This window comes from Anguilla anguilla, chromosome 1 (genome assembly GCF_013347855.1).
Source record: "Anguilla anguilla isolate fAngAng1 chromosome 1, fAngAng1.pri, whole genome shotgun sequence".
NCBI classification, from domain to species: Eukaryota; Metazoa; Chordata; class Actinopteri; order Anguilliformes; family Anguillidae; genus Anguilla; species Anguilla anguilla.
This window is the reverse complement of record NC_049201.1, coordinates 29,967,324-29,985,175: the sequence shown is the minus strand read 5'-3', so window position 1 is coordinate 29,985,175 and position 17,852 is coordinate 29,967,324. Positions and strand designations below refer to the sequence as shown.

The window sequence follows — 17,852 nt, the reverse complement described above, 5'->3', positions numbered from 1 at the left end:
AATGTAGACAACATTTATTGGTTGTCATTTACCTCTGCTAGATCACCTTAAACAAGTGTCATTAATTCTTTGTGCCACTCTTTTGAAGTGAAGAACCCTAACTGAAGTGGAAGTGTAAAACCACAGAAGCCTGCAGGGGTGTGAATTTTTAGTAACTCGCTGGTCACACAAGCAAGAATGAAAAGAAAGCACTGGCTGTGCTGTACATAAGCTATAAGGTTATTTCTGCCACTCTTTTAACAACTGAAATCATGCTGGTAAACCAAAGGGTGGCATTGATAGGTGAGTAATGTAAAATCAGTTTTATAATCTAATGATTTTTAGTACACAGGTATGTTTTTTTTTGTTTGTTTTTTTTTTTTTTTTTTTTAAGGTCTGTTTTGACTATATAATACATATTTGCTAAAATATGCTTAGGTACCTTCGTCTGATGTGACCTAATACGAAAAGTATTAGCTTGAATGACGAAATATGCTTTTACTTCAGTAGATCAAGTACCTTGAATAATGAGCAATGAATTATAGGGAAGAAAGGAGATACAGTTTTGCGTCAGATTTAGATATGGTGTGTGTTATACCTTGATTTGAGGCATATTACGAGTTTTGGCACATCTTTGATTTGGTTTTTGTCAGAACAAGCAAAAGGCCAGTTACGATTAACTTGTTAATCTAGTCACTTTTTGGTTTTGGGGGGCTCAGTTTTTACTATTTCCTGTTTTTATGTAAAGCATCTTTGTCAGAGTGTCTCTGTACAGAGCGCTATGCAAATTCAATTTTAGATTTTTTGAAATGAGATTTTTGTCAAACTCAGCATATATCTCAACTCAAACAATATTTGAGTTTGTGTAGTATAAGCTGGAGTTGTCTGAATTAGCATTGAACAACATTATTCAACAAAAACACCTATTGTTATTTAAGATTTTTGTTTTAATTGAAAATTGAGTGAGGTTGTACTTCTGCCACTGGGCTAATGTATGGGTTCAAAATGAATGAGTGAAAGTTTTACCCTAATCTGGTTTCATAAACAGGTAAAAATGTTGTCCGGTTAGAAATTTGAGGACAACAGCACTGAAAAGTTTGTCTGATTGATTTCCTTGTGGAACTCTCTGATCTGAGAGAGCAGATCAATAGTGAAGAATTTATTGAAAATATGACTTGAACATTTGATACACTACCATGCTATCTAAATTTTGTGTGATAAATAAATTATTGTTTTTATTTCATATGACAATAATATCCAATCAATGTTACAGTACATGCATAATTATACAAAGGATTGATTAAACCTCTCAGGGAAAACAAATGAAATTAATCACAATATACTATGTTTAAATGAAATGTTTGCATTTGCCAAAAGCCACACCAGACAAGAAACTGATCAGCCCTAATGCTAACATCAAGGTCTGTCAGCACAGACCTTTGACAACTGCTACAGCCCTGTACATATGTCTAGTGTACTTCAAGCAACATGTACTCACCACTTGGCAGATTGCATTAGATACAAATCTTTTCTCAAAGAGCCTAATTCATACTATTCAGAGCACTGACAACCATACAAATATTTTCAGTATGGATAACTAAGACTAATGTTAATAGTGTTACAGTTGAGGCCAAAAGATTACATACACATAGGCTAAAGACATTAAAACTCAATTTGCACAACTCCATACATTTCATGTTGCCATACCATCCTGTGTTAAGTCAATTAGGGTATCTACTTTATTTCCATAAGAGGACATTTCAAAATAATAGCTAAGAGACAGATTTAGTTCAGCTTTTATGTACTATATCGGATTTTCAGTGGGTCAGAAGTTTACATACATTTTTAATGGCTTAACTTGAATCAAACACTTGGGTAGCCTTCCGCAAGCTTCTCACAATACTTTGCCAATATTTTTGCCCATTCCTGACAGAACTGGTATAACTCAGACAGGTTTGTGGGCCTCCTTGCTTGGACATGCTTTTTCAGTTTAGTCCACAAATCTTCTATGGGATTCAGGTCAGGGCTTTGTGAAGGCCACTCCAATGCTTTCGCTTTGTTGTCTTTGTTACAATTTTGGAGGCGTGCTTAGGATCATCTGCTGGAGACACAGTTGTGACCCAGTTTTAACTTTCTAGATGATGTCTTAAGGTGTTGCTTCAGTATTTTTAGATAATCCTCCTTCCACATGATGCCATCTATTTTCTGAAGTGCACCAGTCCCTTTTCCAGCAAAATACCCCCACAACATGCTGCCACCCCCATGCTTCACAGTTGGGATGGTGTTCTTTGGGTTAAAAGCCTCACCCTTTTTCCTCTATACATAGAGCTGATCATTATGGCTAAACAGTTCAATTTTTGTTTAATCAGACCAGAAAACACTCCTCCAAAAGGCTAGGTCTTCGTAATGGTGATCCCCTGGAACCTTCATTTGGGCTTTTTTTATGCCAGTCTTGGAGTAGGGGCTTCTTCCTTGCGCGACAGCCTTTCAGGCCATGGAAATGTAGGATTCTCTTAATGGTGGATGTAGATACTTTGGTACGCAATGTATCCAACTCCTTCACCAGTTCCTTTGTTGCCTTGGGGTTTAGTTGAACCTTTCGGACCAAAGTTTGTTCGGCCCTGGGAGTTAATTTGTGCCTCCTTCCGGAAAGATGCAGTGTCTGTGTGGTCCCAAGATTTTTATATTTGCATACAATTGTTTGTACAGATGCTTGTGGTACCTTCAGTTTGGAAATTCAGTAGTGACTGGTGAGCTGAAAATTGGTGGGGCACAAAACTTTACTTTAAACTAATCATTGATCTGAAAATGTTTTAATTAATTTTCAGTGATTAACAAGCATGCAAATGATCTGCCTAATCAATTGGAAAGTGACACACAGTTCTTCGCATTGTGTTAGGGAGATTAAATGATTAATGTGATTTAGAAAAATTCCTTTTAATCACTAAGCAGTGGCGGAAACTTCCCCTGATTTTCCTTGAGTATCAATACAATTATTCAACAAAATAGGTTAGTCAATACTATCATATATAGCCAGCTCTCCCCAAATAGGCAATTTTAGCGAGTAGCCTCGGCCTTATAGCCTACATTCATCTTCATTTGCAGTACAAAATTGTGCACATTTTTAATCAACATTATTTGTGGATACATGCACTTCTTTCTCCGCACTCGTATTCATGGCAAATATCTGCAATGCGTAGATTGTAAACAATCTTGAAGTGCAGGTTTTGTTTTTGCTGGTTATTCTGAAAGCAACATGGTAGATAACAGACTGGTGTATCTTGTTTGTTAAGTGTAGACTACTTGATGAAGACGCTGTGTTAGGCTACTCGCCATTTGATTAGTCCAATCGTTGGCACGCTTGATAATAAAGGAAAATGAATGAAAACAGTTTGAGATCAATGATTAGTTTAAAGGAAAGTTTTGCACCCCACCAATTTTCAGCTCACTAGTCGCTGCTGTAGAAATTGCTCCTAAGGAGGAACCGGACTTGTGGAGGTCCACAATTTTATTTTTGAGGTCTTGGCTGTGTTGCTTTTCCCATGGTATCAAGGGCAAAAAGGCAGTGGTTCTAAAGGTAGGCCCTTAAATACAGCCACAGGTAACAATGAACTCACAATTATGACAATTGGCCAATCAGAACCTTCTAAAGTCATTACATCAATTTCTGGAATCCTCCAGACTGTTTACAGAGACAGTCAACATGGTGTGAGTTTAAATATCTGTAGCCTTGGTGTATGTAAACTTGTGGCCTCAACTTTCCAAAGATATGCATGATGACATTTGAAATGGCCTTACACTGTATGGGGAATTAATAGATGCTAATAGTTTATATTTAATTTGTGCAGAACAAGACTTAATACTCTTTTGGACCCAATATTTGCATGGTATTAACATGGCGGCATATTATTATTTTGATAAATTCCACAGATAAGATATACAGTTGCAATCAAAATGATTCAACCCCTCTAACCCATAAGATGTCTTTGTGATGTGAATAAAATTTCATGACAATGTATCAACTAAGGCCTTTGTAAACAGAAATACATGTTTATTAGAACATGTTCAAGTGATTTTGAAAACATACAGCTGAGTTTACTATTTGTTATGAGGAAAAAAATGAAATTCTCTCTAAAAAAATCAATGACCAAATTATTCAACCCCCAAAATCAGTACTTTGTGGAAACACCATTAGCTTTTATAACTTCCAATAAACGCTTCCTATAAGTGCTCACAAGCCTCTGACACCTCTCTTTTGGAATTTTGGCTCATTCTTCCTGTGCAAATGCTTCAAGTTCACTGATATTCTTTGGTTTTTGTGATGCCACTGATTTCTTCAAATCTTACCAAAGATTTTCAATGGGATTTAAATGTGGGGACTGAGAAGGCCAGTCAAGGACATTCCAAGATCTTTCCCTGAACCAAGCTTTGGTTGACTTGGATATATGCTTGGGCTCATTGTTTTGCTGGAAAGTCCAATGATCACCAAGCTTCAGCTTATGCACTGAGGGCATCACATTCTTCTCTAGAATGGCCTGGTATTTCAAGGAATCCATGGTGCCAGTCACATGCTGAAGATTGCCAGTACCACAAGCAGCAAAACACCCCCACAGAAGGACTGACCCACCTCCATACTTGACTGTGGGGATGGTGTTTTTCTTGTCATAAGCTGCACCTTTCTTGAGCCAGACATGCTGATTATCCATGGGTCTAAACAATCCCAGTTTTGTCTCGTGACTCCATTAAATATTCTCCCAAAACTCCATAGACTTATCCAAATGACGTCTTACATATTCAAGTCGATTTTTCATATGCTTACTGGTTAAGAGTGGAGTGCGGCGAGGTGTCCGGCCATGAAGGCCTTGCTTGTTCAATATCCTTCTTATCGTCTGTACTGATACTTTTGTTCCAGCTTTCAAAAGGTCATCCTGTAAGCCTTTGGCAGTAATATGAGGGGTTTTCTCAGCAGTTCTTACGATGTGCCTGATAACAGTTGATGTAACTTTATTCTTCCTTCCACGTCCAGGTAGGTTTACTGCTATTCCATGACTTTTAAACTTCCTTATGATGCTGCCAATTGTGTCTCTTAGAACTTTAAATATCTTGGAGATCTTTTTGTATCCATTGCCTTTTTTATGCAATGAAATAATTTCTTCTCTTAACTTTTGAGAGTGCTCCTTTGTCTTTGGCATGTTTGGTAGTCAGCTTCAAATTGATGTGAAGAAGTGTATCGGTGGGATTTATATGTTTATCACAGGTGAAGCAAAGAGTATCGTTATGGATTTCCTAAGGGCTTAAGTGTGTTTCCACAAAATTTAGTCACTCTACAGACCAGCAAATATTTAAAAAAGGGTGATATTGAATGGGGGTTGAATATTTATTATATGGCTGAAATACAAAATTTACGTGCCACTCGGAAATCTTAATAAATACAGTTTTATTTTGAATTTTAAAAGAAAATGACACAATGACACAAATGACATACATGTTGCTTTTTTTAGTTTCAAGTCTCCAAATAGCATACATTTAAAAATATTTACAGTTTCCACAGGGGTGGAATAATTTTTATTGCAACTGTACACTACATTAGAACATTCATTCCCCACAAAAGTGATTTGTGAGCGACTCTACCATTGAGTGACTGTGTATGCACTCTGTTCTCAAATAGGACACGTGTGATGTTGTAAATGAAGCATGCGTTATAAAAGTGCAAAATCTTGAAGTATATTCCCTCCAGTCTTAAGAGTATGAATTAGGCTCTTTGAGAGAAAGTTTGAATCTTAAGCAATCTACCCAGGGTTTAGTACATGTCGTCTAACATTAGACAACAAACAGGGTACAGTATACATAAACAGAGCTGTAGCAGTTGTCAAAGATCCGTGCTGATACACCTTGATAGAGAGCTGATTGATTAGTGTTAGGGCTGATCAGTTAGGGCTCATTTGACAAATGCAAACATTTCTCATTTTTGTGATTAATTCCATATATAGCATATTTAAAGTAATACAGCACAAAGTGCTTTACAGACAAAAAAAAAAGATAAAATGAGAATATTAAGAAATATTAAATGGAAAAAGACAACAGGGTCAGACCTAAAATAACAGTAATAATACATTGACATACAAACAATAAAACACCCAGTAAAATGTTTAAGATGAATCCTTAATAACAAGCCTACAGAAATGTGTCTTTAAATGAGATTTAAAAGAAGACAGTGACCCAGCAGTTCTGATATAGGGGACTGTTATTCTAGAGTTTCTACTACTACTACTACTTATTACATTATTGGTTTTTATTACATAAAAATTTGAAATGGATTACATTATTGGGAGTTATTACACTAGTGGTAGTTTATTACATTATTATTTGCTTCAGGGCTATAAAAAGCTAAGATATTGTTAGAGGGTGAATTATTTACACATGATTTTAAAAACTCTCGACGGGTCAGAGCTGTTTTGGCGGCACGATGAGGACCTACACAATATTAGGCAGGCAGTTTTAATGTTGTGGCTGATCTGTGTATATGTTGTTGTGTTGTTTTCTCTTGTACTTCATTCATGCATTTCGTTGGCCATTATATTGGTCCTGTTAATGATTCCTGGCTGTTCTCTGTTGCAGTGCTGAGTCTACTGATCAGATTGGGTGAGTTAGAGCTCATAGATTTTCAGACAAAACCACCTTCTGTTACTATTTCATCTCAGACAAAAAATATTCAAACAGCAATGATAATTCATAAAAATGTAAACAATGTATAACAATGTCAGCATTCACAATAAGTCTGTAGAACAGCATTATGAGATGTTGAATTTGACGGCATATGTGGACAGTGATGTCTGGATCTGTGAGAGTCAAGGCTCATCCTACAAAAGGGTTTGATACAGAGGTTGCTAACAGAAGCAGATCTTTAATGTTTTTAACTTATGGAGCCACATTATTAATCAGGACACTATTAACTTGACTGTAAGTATTAAAACATGTGTACTTACATGGTGGATGTTCTGTTTGTACAGGGCACCCAAGGCCTGTACTGACTCTGCATCCTAACTCGCCTCTGATATTCACTGGAGAGACTGTCAGACTCAGGTGTTTTGGACAGAAAGGCATAAGGAGTGGATTCACATGGTATAAAACTAAACCACACACTTGGACCCAAGTTTACAAAACTTCAAAATGGACTGACGACACATACACTATCTCATCTGTTACTGAAGCCCACAATGGTTCATACAAGTGCACTGATTACTATTTCTACAGTGATGATGTCAAACTGTCTGTGTCAGGTGAGTCAAAACGGCCCATCAGGTGATTTAGTCTGCCCCAAAGCACATTTATGTTTCTGGTACCAGTTCCTTTACTTCAGTGAAATATCTCATTTACACACGTTCACTAAATAGGCTGGTTGTGCCACCTATTCCTGTCTTTAATTTCTGACTGTCACACTCTGTCTTGTTTCTCTTGTTAGTATTTTACATATTTAAATCCACAGAATGTAGCCCATTTTATCTGTTCTCATAGAATGAGAAATCCTACTGCATTGAATTAACCCTAATCAAAGAATGATTGTCCCTCTGTAGCCTTGTCTATGTTATGCTAACAGTTAGACCTGTGACCCAGTCTGTTCATCTTCACAGCACCACCCAAGGCCATTTTGAGTCCATCACATGCTGAATCAGTTTGCTTTGTGTATTTGATGAGACCATTATTACGAAGATGGGGTACAGAATTGTTCTGTTCTCGCTGTTGCAGAGAAACCTCGGCCTGTCCTGACCGTCTCTCCACTCAAGCAGATATATGCAGGCGAAACTGTCAGACTCTTTTGTGAGGTTACAGTGACATCTGTTGGCTGGGAATATTACTGGCACAAGACGATACAGAAAGGAACTGGATCATATGATATTGCCCTTATTGCCAGTACAGCTAAAAGTATGCACACTGCTGCTCTTGCACACACAGCAGAGTACTGTTGTAGAGCTGGGAGAGGAAACCCAGTCTGGTACACAGAGTACAGTTACCCAGTCCACATACAGGTATCAGGTGAGTGCTGACTGGTTCTCTTCATTGTGTAAAGCTTGCAAAATCCAATAATGCACTGAGTCTAACTGTAAAGCCATATTATTTCTCCTGTGATGATTCTGAGATCCTGTTTCTTACTGGTATCATAACGTTTAGGATTCACGACTGAGTCATGAATATCTTTTAGAAGTATCACTGAAAATAGAAATAAAACAGATTTCTTTTCTCAAAATTTTGTTGGCATGACACCAGAAATGTAACCTAGTCTGTCTGCATCCACAGCACTACCTAAGGCTACTCTGACTATAGAGCCAAAATTGCGCCCACTGTATACTGGAGAGACTGTCACCCTGAAGTGTGTGGTGGACTCCTACAGCAACTGGACATATTTCTGGTACAAAGAGCAGCCCCAGACAGCCATATCCTTCACTAAGGAGTACAATGTAACCATCTCTGGTGCTGCTGGGTCTGAGCAGGGGCAGTACTGGTGTGAGGGAAGGCTGGAGGGGAGGAATGTGACATCACAGCGAAGTGACTCCATCACTCTGACTGCAGTCTCAGGCAAGTCAGTTTAGATATGGCACTTAATCCTTAATATATTTACACTGCTTTCTAGGACATGGCATTCATTTACCAGATGCTTTCATCTAGATCAGTGGTTCTCAACTCGGGCCAGAAAGGGCCGGTGTGGGTGCAGGCTTTTGTTCCAACCAAGCAGTTACACACCTGATTCTACTAATCAACCTTTGGAGTCTTTACTAAGGACCTTGATTAGTAGAATCTGGTGTGCAACTGCTTGGTTGGAACAAAAGCCTGCACCCACACCAGCCCTTTCTGGCCCGAGTTGAGAACCACTGATCTGGACTGTATGCAAGCAACATATAGCTATATATAGGACTAATCTATATCTCTCTCTATAGACAGACTGGTGTTTGGTCTGGGCTCTGCCCCTCTCCTGTTAGCCTCCATTATTCTGTGCGTGAAATGGTGCCGGAGATCAGGTGATGTCATTTTACTGGGATGCATATTTACTTTGTTCATTCTCACTCACAGTTCTCTCATCTGTTGAATTTTTTACATGTTTGTTGACGTGCAGGGTCATCTAATGAAGCAGCTGTCAAATACACTGAAGAGAATGTGGAACCTGCGATGTAAATACTCCGCACAGAAGCTGGATTAGTGTGCTTACATGGAACGAAGAACGTTTGAGAGCTCAGGATTATTTTTTATTGTGATGTTTATCAGCTTGCATGAGGGGTTGCAGCATTTTTCTCACTGACAGTTTAGTGGACGACCTGGACCCAACCCAGACTTCATGACCATAAGTAAGTAAGTAAGTAATAAGTAAATAAATGCAATCCATAAGTGTCTCCCATTTTCCTACGCGCCCTTGTAGCCAAACTGGCAGAATCAACCAGATAAAACAATTGACGGGACCACTTCTAGGGCTGTAAAATTACTAATGTCAGTTCTGAGTAGTGTGATCCAGTGATTTTATTGTGAAATTTAATTCTTATATATATATATATATATATATATATATATATATATATACACACTACCAGTCAACACTTTTATAACACCCCCATTTTTCCAGTTTTATTGAAATTTAAGCAGTTCAAGTCCAGTCCATGACCTGAGGTTTAAAAAAAAAGTTTAGGTTACCAAAAACGGAAAAATAATGTAAATTTCAGAGTTATAAAAAAGGCCTTTTTCAGGGAACAAGTAATGGGTTAACAACTTACAGCTTATATATATGGGCGGCATGATGGTGCAGTGGGTAGCACTGTCGCCTCAGCAAGAAGGTTGTGTCTTCAAATCTCAGCTTGGGGCCTTTCTGTGTGGAGTTTACATGTTCTCCATGTGGGTTTCCTCCCACAGTCCAAAGACATGCAGGTAGGCTGATTGGAGACTCCAAATTGCCCATAGGTATGAGTGGGTGAGTGAATGGTGTGTGTGCCCTGTAATAGATTGGCGGCCTGTCCAGGGTGTATTTCTGCCTCTTGCCCAATGCACGCTGGGATAGGCTCCAGCTCCCCCCGCAACCCTGATCAGGATAAGCATGTTTATCCAGCATTTTAACACATTACCTCTAGCTAAGCATTTTCGTGGTCAGAGGTGCAGAATTTATTAAGTTGGATAATATTAACGTAGTACAGTTATTGAGTAAATAACACTGGCTATCTGCTCATGATACAAGTAGCTAAATGCATCATACCAATGTAAATGTGTACTTTGTTATCATTGTTAAATGTTTTTTCTCTTTTCTTATGTTTTTGATAGCTGATTGGCTAGTGATAGACAACTCTGTATAATCCATACTCTAGTGCCATCTAGCAGAGGAAGATTATTTATTTAGTGGATGTATAGATAATGGTTTTAGTTTTGTACTTAATTAAAAGTTTTTTAAATGCCATTTTATTAGTTTTTCCATGTATTTCAGTTGTAGCAATGGTATAAGAGATGTAAAATAAAAGAAAAATGTCTGCTGCCATCTTGGTCAGGTCTCTGTTCACATAATCTCAATTCATGGTTTATCAAAGGTTAAATAAATAAAATCAATTCTATCACTTTTGCCTGTAACCCACAATCTCATACAGCAATCAGTATCTAAGTAAACTAAGAAATAAATAAATTTTAGTGAGAAGCTAAAATGATTAGTTTCCAATTTACCATGAACATTTTGTATTTGTTGTGAGCAGTTCTGTAGCTGTTAAAAAGTGCACATTGCCCTCAGCCACAGTGCTCCCAGCCTATGGAAGATGAGTGTTTAATTGAACTGAGACTGCTCTGATTCACTGCATGCTGATCAAGATGGAACCTGTTGTGAGAAACTCACAATATTCTGTCTTTATTTGTACTGGGAACAATTAAAATATAACATCTGTGTGAAATGAAAAGCCAGTGAATAAAGATTCAGTAGGTTTTTCTCTGCCACATAAAACAGTGAAGGCTTCAGACCAGTGATTTGCTGGTTGCACGTGGTAGCTCTGCCAATGCTTGCTGTCATTGAGCCTCATTCTCTCCTTGGTTGGCAATCGCCATCAGTGCCCAAAACTAATGCCAGCACAGAACCCACTCTATCTCCAAAATCACAAAGCACACACACTTCTTTATACAATGAAAATGCACCAGAACAATGGCTGTGGTCAGTCTGTCTGGGAGGGATTGCAACAGTAATACAGACATTATCCTGTCACATGGAGCAAAACAAATTTGTCTTTGATCAATACCACTGTTGGATGAAAACGCACAATTTACAGAGATTTGTTGATCTTCATATTTGAGGATTGGGAACACTTTTCGGGATATATAGAGAACGCTCTGAACATGCATTGCATTGACCCCAATAACTGATTATGTAAGTTCTGCACAACCATTTTCGGAGGTGGGACTTGTTGCATGTAGACATGTTCTGAAGTAATGAGTTCTGTGCAGGATAAGTTTGCTTAGTAAGAGCATAGTTCTATTGTATTCTGTTTTTTAACTGGATGCATTTTTCTTATTTTTTCAGCAAAAATTTTAAGTTGGATGCCTACAATATCCTTTCTTGTTGAAATTTGGATTTCAGCTTCAGCACAGTGAAGAATGGTGCTAGCCAAGTGGCTAATGGAATGCTGAGTGTATATGGTTGTCAAGGCACAACCAAGGGGGCAATAGGCCTTTTGAAAAATACTTGGAAATACTAGGAAAAAATATAAAATGTATTCCTTTTGCAATTCAGCTAAGCTACATTTGCTGTTCAAAAGCCGACAAGACACAAAGCAAGGTTGCCAACTCTCACGCTCCTGGCGTGTGACACACGCTTTCACATTCAGTCTCACACTCTCACGCTGCCCAAACAATTCTCACACCAAAACACTGCGACAGCAACAGAGATGAACAGGCGAACGTATTATGGTCAAAGTCTTTCTGGTATAGTAATGGTTAAACCAAGCAAACAACTTTGACTCTAGGAGATAACTGAGTATTCGAAAACCGGGTGTTTTATATGGGTGTTTCCATGAAGTTGCATCTTAAATTACTCTCTGATTGGTGCGCGATGCTTATCGCGATGCTTGTTGATTGGACAGCTGCTCAAGTTCACAGCCGGGAGCCCAGAAGGCGTTCAAGCAAGCCAGCCACACTCCAACTAGCATGGGCCAGAGAGCAGGGTTGATGTGGCGGGTTAGTGACGGCTGTGCTGTGACTGGAGAGGATGGAGTCGGGTTCGGATGAAGGAGATTCTGCAATAATATGGGATAGCGAGGAATGGTCTCAAGTGGTTACTGCCACAAATAAACTGAAAGGGAGGGAGTCAGACTTTGACGATACAGGAGGAGAATCAAGCATGGCACACAAATCTAGGCGGATGGAAGTCGAATATAAGGTTATATTGACGTTTGCTAATATGGCTGATAACATCAGTAATCCCATGTGCTTAACAAAAGTCATTAAAAAAATACTGGGTAACGTTAAAGTAATAATCTCGAAGATTTTCATTAAAATAAATGTCTTTTAAGTCACTATCTATCGCTGCATTGGGTAACACAATGGTGATTGAGCCTATTTTTATATTAATTTATACTATTATTATTATCATAATTCATGATTAAAATACTTGGTGTCTGTGGCGACATTCCTGGGAAAAAATCACAAGCGGCGCACAGTTAGTGACGTGTTTTTCATCACCCATCAGTGGTTGATCCGCCAGAGAGGGTAGGCGGAACTAACGCAACAGGCTCGCTCTTCAACTCACTTGTGTGTGAGCGGCATACTGTTTTTTTCGGTGTCTGCATGCGTTACAATAACAGAGAAAGGGGGGGTTGGGGGAGTTATGGAACCATAAAAAGTTTTTGTGTAACATGAGAGATCATATTATTTGTTGATGTAGATTTCGTATTACATTTAATGACAATGTAACTTTACTAAATTACATAGCTATTTCCACAGCTAACGCTAGCTACCGGACCATGTCACGAAAACCAACATTAGTTTAGACAATGTTGCGCACAGTATTCATCTCTCATATCAGGTAATGTTGCGTTAGCTAGCTAGCTAATGTAATTAACACAATCTAATGTCAGCTAACAATTAGAAAAAAATGCTAGCTAACGCTACCGACCGGTACCGACCTCGCAAACCGTCTCTCGAATGCAATGCTACCTTGTTGCAACGTTGCAGTGTAGCTAACTTAAGGCCAGTTCAGATCAATGATTCGCAATGAGGCGAAACGGTTTTAGAATGTTGCAGAGAAAATTGCAGCGGTGTGAACTGGCTAGTAGCACAGCCGTTGCCTGCCCAGAGGTTTTAAAAGACCGTCCTTGTCGAATCGCCAAGTGCAGTTTTAGAACGTTTACAATCAGACGTCTTGGAATTTTGCAAGTTGCACCCAGTCTTGTTGCGAATCATTGACCGTTATTTACATTGCCATCGAGTTCATCAATATATTATAATGATCGAAATAAAGCCGGGGTATGTGGAGCAGAGCCGGATCTGATTTCTGAAGACGTCATGCAGGAGAAAACTAAATAAAAGAATACGGCAGTATGGATTAGCATTGTTATTATGTTGTTAACCACATGTATTATGTCGATGGGACACTGTCTTGCTACAAGTGTGCTGTGAAGTTTAGGTAGCAAACAACAAGACTGAATCCTTCTGGCGTAATTTACATAGAAACTATATGCTGAGCATAGTTTCACTCACTGTGGCCAAGCGAAATCGATAACGTTACATAAAATATATAACTTTAAAAGGTTTAATTCAATCTCCTACTGGGACTTTTTCCATTTATTGAGGGTGTGAAAAAAATTTCAGTGCCGATGGGTTAGTGCTGTCCGATTGTGCTAGCTACTTCACATTAACGTCACCAAGCCACTCCCCATGTTTTCCCGCAAATTTGTCAGTGGGAAAATGAATGGGGCAATTTTCAATAAGCAATATTTTTAGTTACAAATTGGGAACCAGTTAACTATTGGTATGCGGTACTCATGACATATATGACTCACAAAATATCAGCAGCACGATTGACCCATGACAAGTACCAGGTACAACGGTCTGTACGTTTAGTACGCTTAGGAACTACACATACTGGTACTGTGCTCCCGACGCACACTTATATTGTCACGACTCAGATGGAACATGCTTGCGCCCTTCTACTTCTAGTGTCACTTTGATATTGTATTTCAATTATTAGATTTTTCCACTTTTTAGATTTTATCCATTTTTAGGTTTTTCCAATTTTATATTTAGGTGGCTACTACTACTACTAGCTGGCTAGGTTAGTTACTTGCTAACGTTAGCTAGTAACTTCTACTGTGTGTATATAAATATTTAGCTAGCAAGCTAATTTATAGATTTTTCGATTTTATAGCTATAGTTATAATTAGCTTTTAATCTTAGGTAGTAGTTAGGTAGTTATTTTATATTTTTATAACTTAGCTTAAAGACGTCAATTTAACGTTTTGTCGACAGTTCAAAAGACATCCACTGAGAAGCCAGAATGAAAGTTTTTGAGATGTCTTTTTTAAACGTCTTTTAAACGTTCACTATTGACTTAATTTGGACGTCCATAGTGAACGTTAAAAAGACATATTTTTTAAGCATCTTTTAAACGTTCACTATTGACGTCCAAGTGACATCCTTACAGGGTTCAAAATGAAAGTTTTTACGACATCATTTCAGACGTCTTTTCAACGTCATTTACAGTCATCCAAAGGACAGATTCATATGGTTCAAAATGAAAGTTTTTATGGCGTCTTTCTTGGACTCATTTCAGACATCCCCGTTGCACTCCATTTAAACCAAATTTACTTCTTTAATTGTAAATGAGGCCAGAGTCCCATCTTGTCTTCACTTACTATTAGCTTCATCAGGCTATTGTTCCAAGGTTGGATGACCAAAACATGGTATTCAATAAAACTGATTCTAGTGAAGGTATTGTGCAGGACTACTTCTTTTAAATTGAAAATAAAAAATTGATACCTACCCTCAGATGCACCTGTTCAAGACATACAGGTGTGCCAAGACTTTTTAATAGCCTTATTTACAATTGGAAATGTGTGACATCTGATCTATTCAAGATTACACATTGTTTGAAATGACAAGAGAATATTTTTTCATATTTTTCAGCAAAATATTAACAATTTGAAAAATAAAACAAAATTCTAATAAATAAAGTTAACTGCCAAGTGAAAAAAAAAATCACCATAAGGACCAAGAGTTCAATGGAATTTAATTCTGAAATTGTTGCGACTCATTTATCAATTTTAAGACATTTACAGACAAATTTATGCAGCATCACTTATATAGTATATAGAGTTTTGAAACACATTACATTACATTACAGGCATTTGGCAGATGCTCTTATCCAGAGCGACGTACAACAAAGTGTATAACCATAACCAGGAACAAGTATGACGAAACCCCTAGAGAGAAGTACCGGTCCAAGTACAGGGAACAACCGCATAGTTCAACTTGGACCCTGATGGTTAAACTGATTAACACTAACAACGAGAACGGCAACAACGCAATCTATGGAAAAATAAAAATAAATAAAAATACAAGTAGTCGTTAAGGCAGTTGATGCGCCTAAGTCACCTATGAAAAAGACTGCCTAGTTACAACCCTAAGTTTAGTCATTTACAGGGGGGAAGGGAGGGATGGGGAGAGGTGCAGCCTGAAGAGGTGGGCCTTCAGTCGTCGTTTGAAATGGGTCACAGTCTCAGCTGTTCTGACCTCCACAGGGAGGTCATTCCACCATCGTGGGGCCAGAACAGACAGGAGACGTGTTCTGGAAGTGCAGGTGCGAAGAGGGGGAGGTGCTAGGCGTCCTGAGGTAGCAGAACGGAGGGATCTGGCTGGCATGTAGGGTTTGAATATCTTGTGGAGGTATGCTGGGGCTGATCCCTTGACTGCCTGGTATGCTAGGACCAATGTTTTAAATTTGATGCGAGCTATAACAGGCAGCCAGTGGAGGGTAGTGAGCAGGGGAGTTACGTGGGAGTGTCTGGGGAGGTTGAAGACCAGACGAGCCGCAGCATTCTGAATGAGCTGCAGGGGTCTGGTGGCAGATGCCGGTAGTCCAGCCAGAAGAGAGTTGCAGTAGTCCAGGCGGGATAGAACCATTGCTTGGACCAGGAGCTGGGTTGAGTAGGTGGTGAGAAAGGGGCGGATTCTGCGGATGTTGTATAGGAAAAATCTGCATGCCCGGGTTACTGCTGCAATGTTGTTGGAGAGGGACAGCCTGTTGTCCATCATCACTCCGAGATTCTTGGCGCAGGGTGATGATGTCACTACGGTGTCCCCTAAGGAAATGGAAAAGTCGAGGAGGGGAGAGGATAGAGCAGGAATAAAGATTAGCTCCGTCTTTCCCGGGTTGAGCTTCAGGTGGTGATTGTCCATCCAGCTCTGAATGTCCCTCAGGCAAGCGGAGATGCGGGCAGGGACCTGTGTGTCCGATGGGGAGAAGGAGAGAAAGAATTGTGTGTCGTCGGCATAGGAGTGATAGGACAAGCCATGGGCAGATATTACAGGGCCAAGGGATCTGGTGTACATGGAGAAGAGAAGGGGACCAAGGACTGAGCCCTGGGGAACTCCGGTGGTGAGGGGACGGAGTGGTGATACCTTACCCGCCCAGGCAACCTGGAAGGAACGGTCAGAGAGGTAAGACTCAATCCAATCAAGGACTGTGCCGCGGATCCCTGTTGCTGCCAGGGAGGACAGGAGGGTAGAGTGGTCCACAGTGTCAAATGCAGCGGAGAGGTCTAGAAGAATCAGGACAGAGGAGAGGGAGGCTGCTCGTGCGGCATGGAGTGACTCACTGACCGAGAGGAGTGCAGTCTCGGTCGAGTGGCCAGGCCTGAAGCCAGACTGGTGGGGATCAAGCAGGTTGTTCTCAGAGAAGAAAGCAGAGAGCTGGTTAGATGCAGCACGTTCAAGTGTTTTGGATAGGAAAGGGAGGAGAGATACCGGGCGGTAGTTCTGAATGACTGAAGGATCTAGTGTGGATCCTTCTGTTCTGTTGCCGGTCATTCTGTTGCTGGTCATTCTGTTGCCCTAGTGGTTGATATTTTTACCCTGCTACACATTCTGCCCCACCCCAATCTGTGATGTCAGAGAACCTCTTTTTTTCATTGACAGGCTTTTTTGGTGCATTCCGTTTAAGTGGTAACTTGGAAAAATCTGACTTCCTACACTAGGAAAAATGCAATGGAATGGCCCTCGAAGTCGGAATTCCAAGTAGGAACCTCGGGGTTGGTCTCTCAACTCTGGGAGGCATACACTATAAAACAACATTATTTCCATCTTTCGGAGACGATTGAAGCTGGATTCTTATCAATACCAGTGTGGTAGCTTAATATAACAGTTCATATATTGTGCTCAGAAACTAGCCAGACAAACACCAGATGCTTCCGGGATCACGTGCTTCTCCCTTAGATAAACTATTTACATATTTTACATATGTATGGTTTCTTTCCGAGCCTGGCACTGAGGTCGTAATTCTGATTTTCCAACTGGGAGCTTCTGACTTCCGACTTTCAATGGAATGCGCCTTTTTATAGTACCTCCAAAGTGGAACTCTGACATTACTGATTGGGTTGGGGCGGGGTGTGCAGCAGTGTGAAAATATCAGTCACTGGGGCAGCAAAATGACCATGCGTTTCATTGCTCATAAAACTGACACATTACAAACCTTGTTTTTTTTTTCTTTGAAGAGTTGAGGTGCCATGGGAAAAAAAGAATGGGTGGAGCTTGGTTAAAAGTTTGGGAACCACTGATCTAAATCACAGTTGGGCTGAACATGTCATGGTTCTGTGTTTTCCTGTCTGTGTTTCCCTTGTTGGGCCGCCAGATGGCGGCACTTCTGTTATGTGTCC

The 17,852-nt window shown here is 39.6% G+C and overlaps 1 protein-coding gene across 1 annotated transcript; it reads left to right on the top strand.

Annotated features, from left to right (window-relative positions):
- The first annotated feature begins 192 nt into the window (after positions 1 to 192).
- LOC118212553 (Fc receptor-like protein 5) lies at positions 193 to 9,296 on the top strand. Its single transcript, XM_035390530.1, has 7 exons — positions 193 to 282; positions 6,598 to 6,621; positions 6,990 to 7,259; positions 7,726 to 8,013; positions 8,275 to 8,553; positions 8,913 to 8,993; positions 9,089 to 9,296. The coding sequence occupies exons 1-7, from the start codon at positions 252 to 254 to the stop codon at positions 9,145 to 9,147; spliced, it is 1,032 nt and encodes a 343-aa protein (XP_035246421.1). The 5' UTR covers positions 193 to 251; the 3' UTR covers positions 9,148 to 9,296.
- Positions 9,297 to 17,852: the final 8,556 nt, after the last annotated feature.

Bases quoted from the DNA above. Each gene is read 5' to 3' on its own strand.
- LOC118212553 (XM_035390530.1), top strand. From the start codon at position 252: ATGCTGGTAAACCAAAGGGTGGCATTGATAG. The intron at 8,554-8,912 runs GCAAGTCAGTTT...CTCTCTCTATAG, and splicing joins CACTCTGACTGCAGTCTCAG to ACAGACTGGTGTTTGGTCTG. The intron at 8,994-9,088 runs GTGATGTCATTT...GTTGACGTGCAG, and splicing joins GAAATGGTGCCGGAGATCAG to GGTCATCTAATGAAGCAGCT.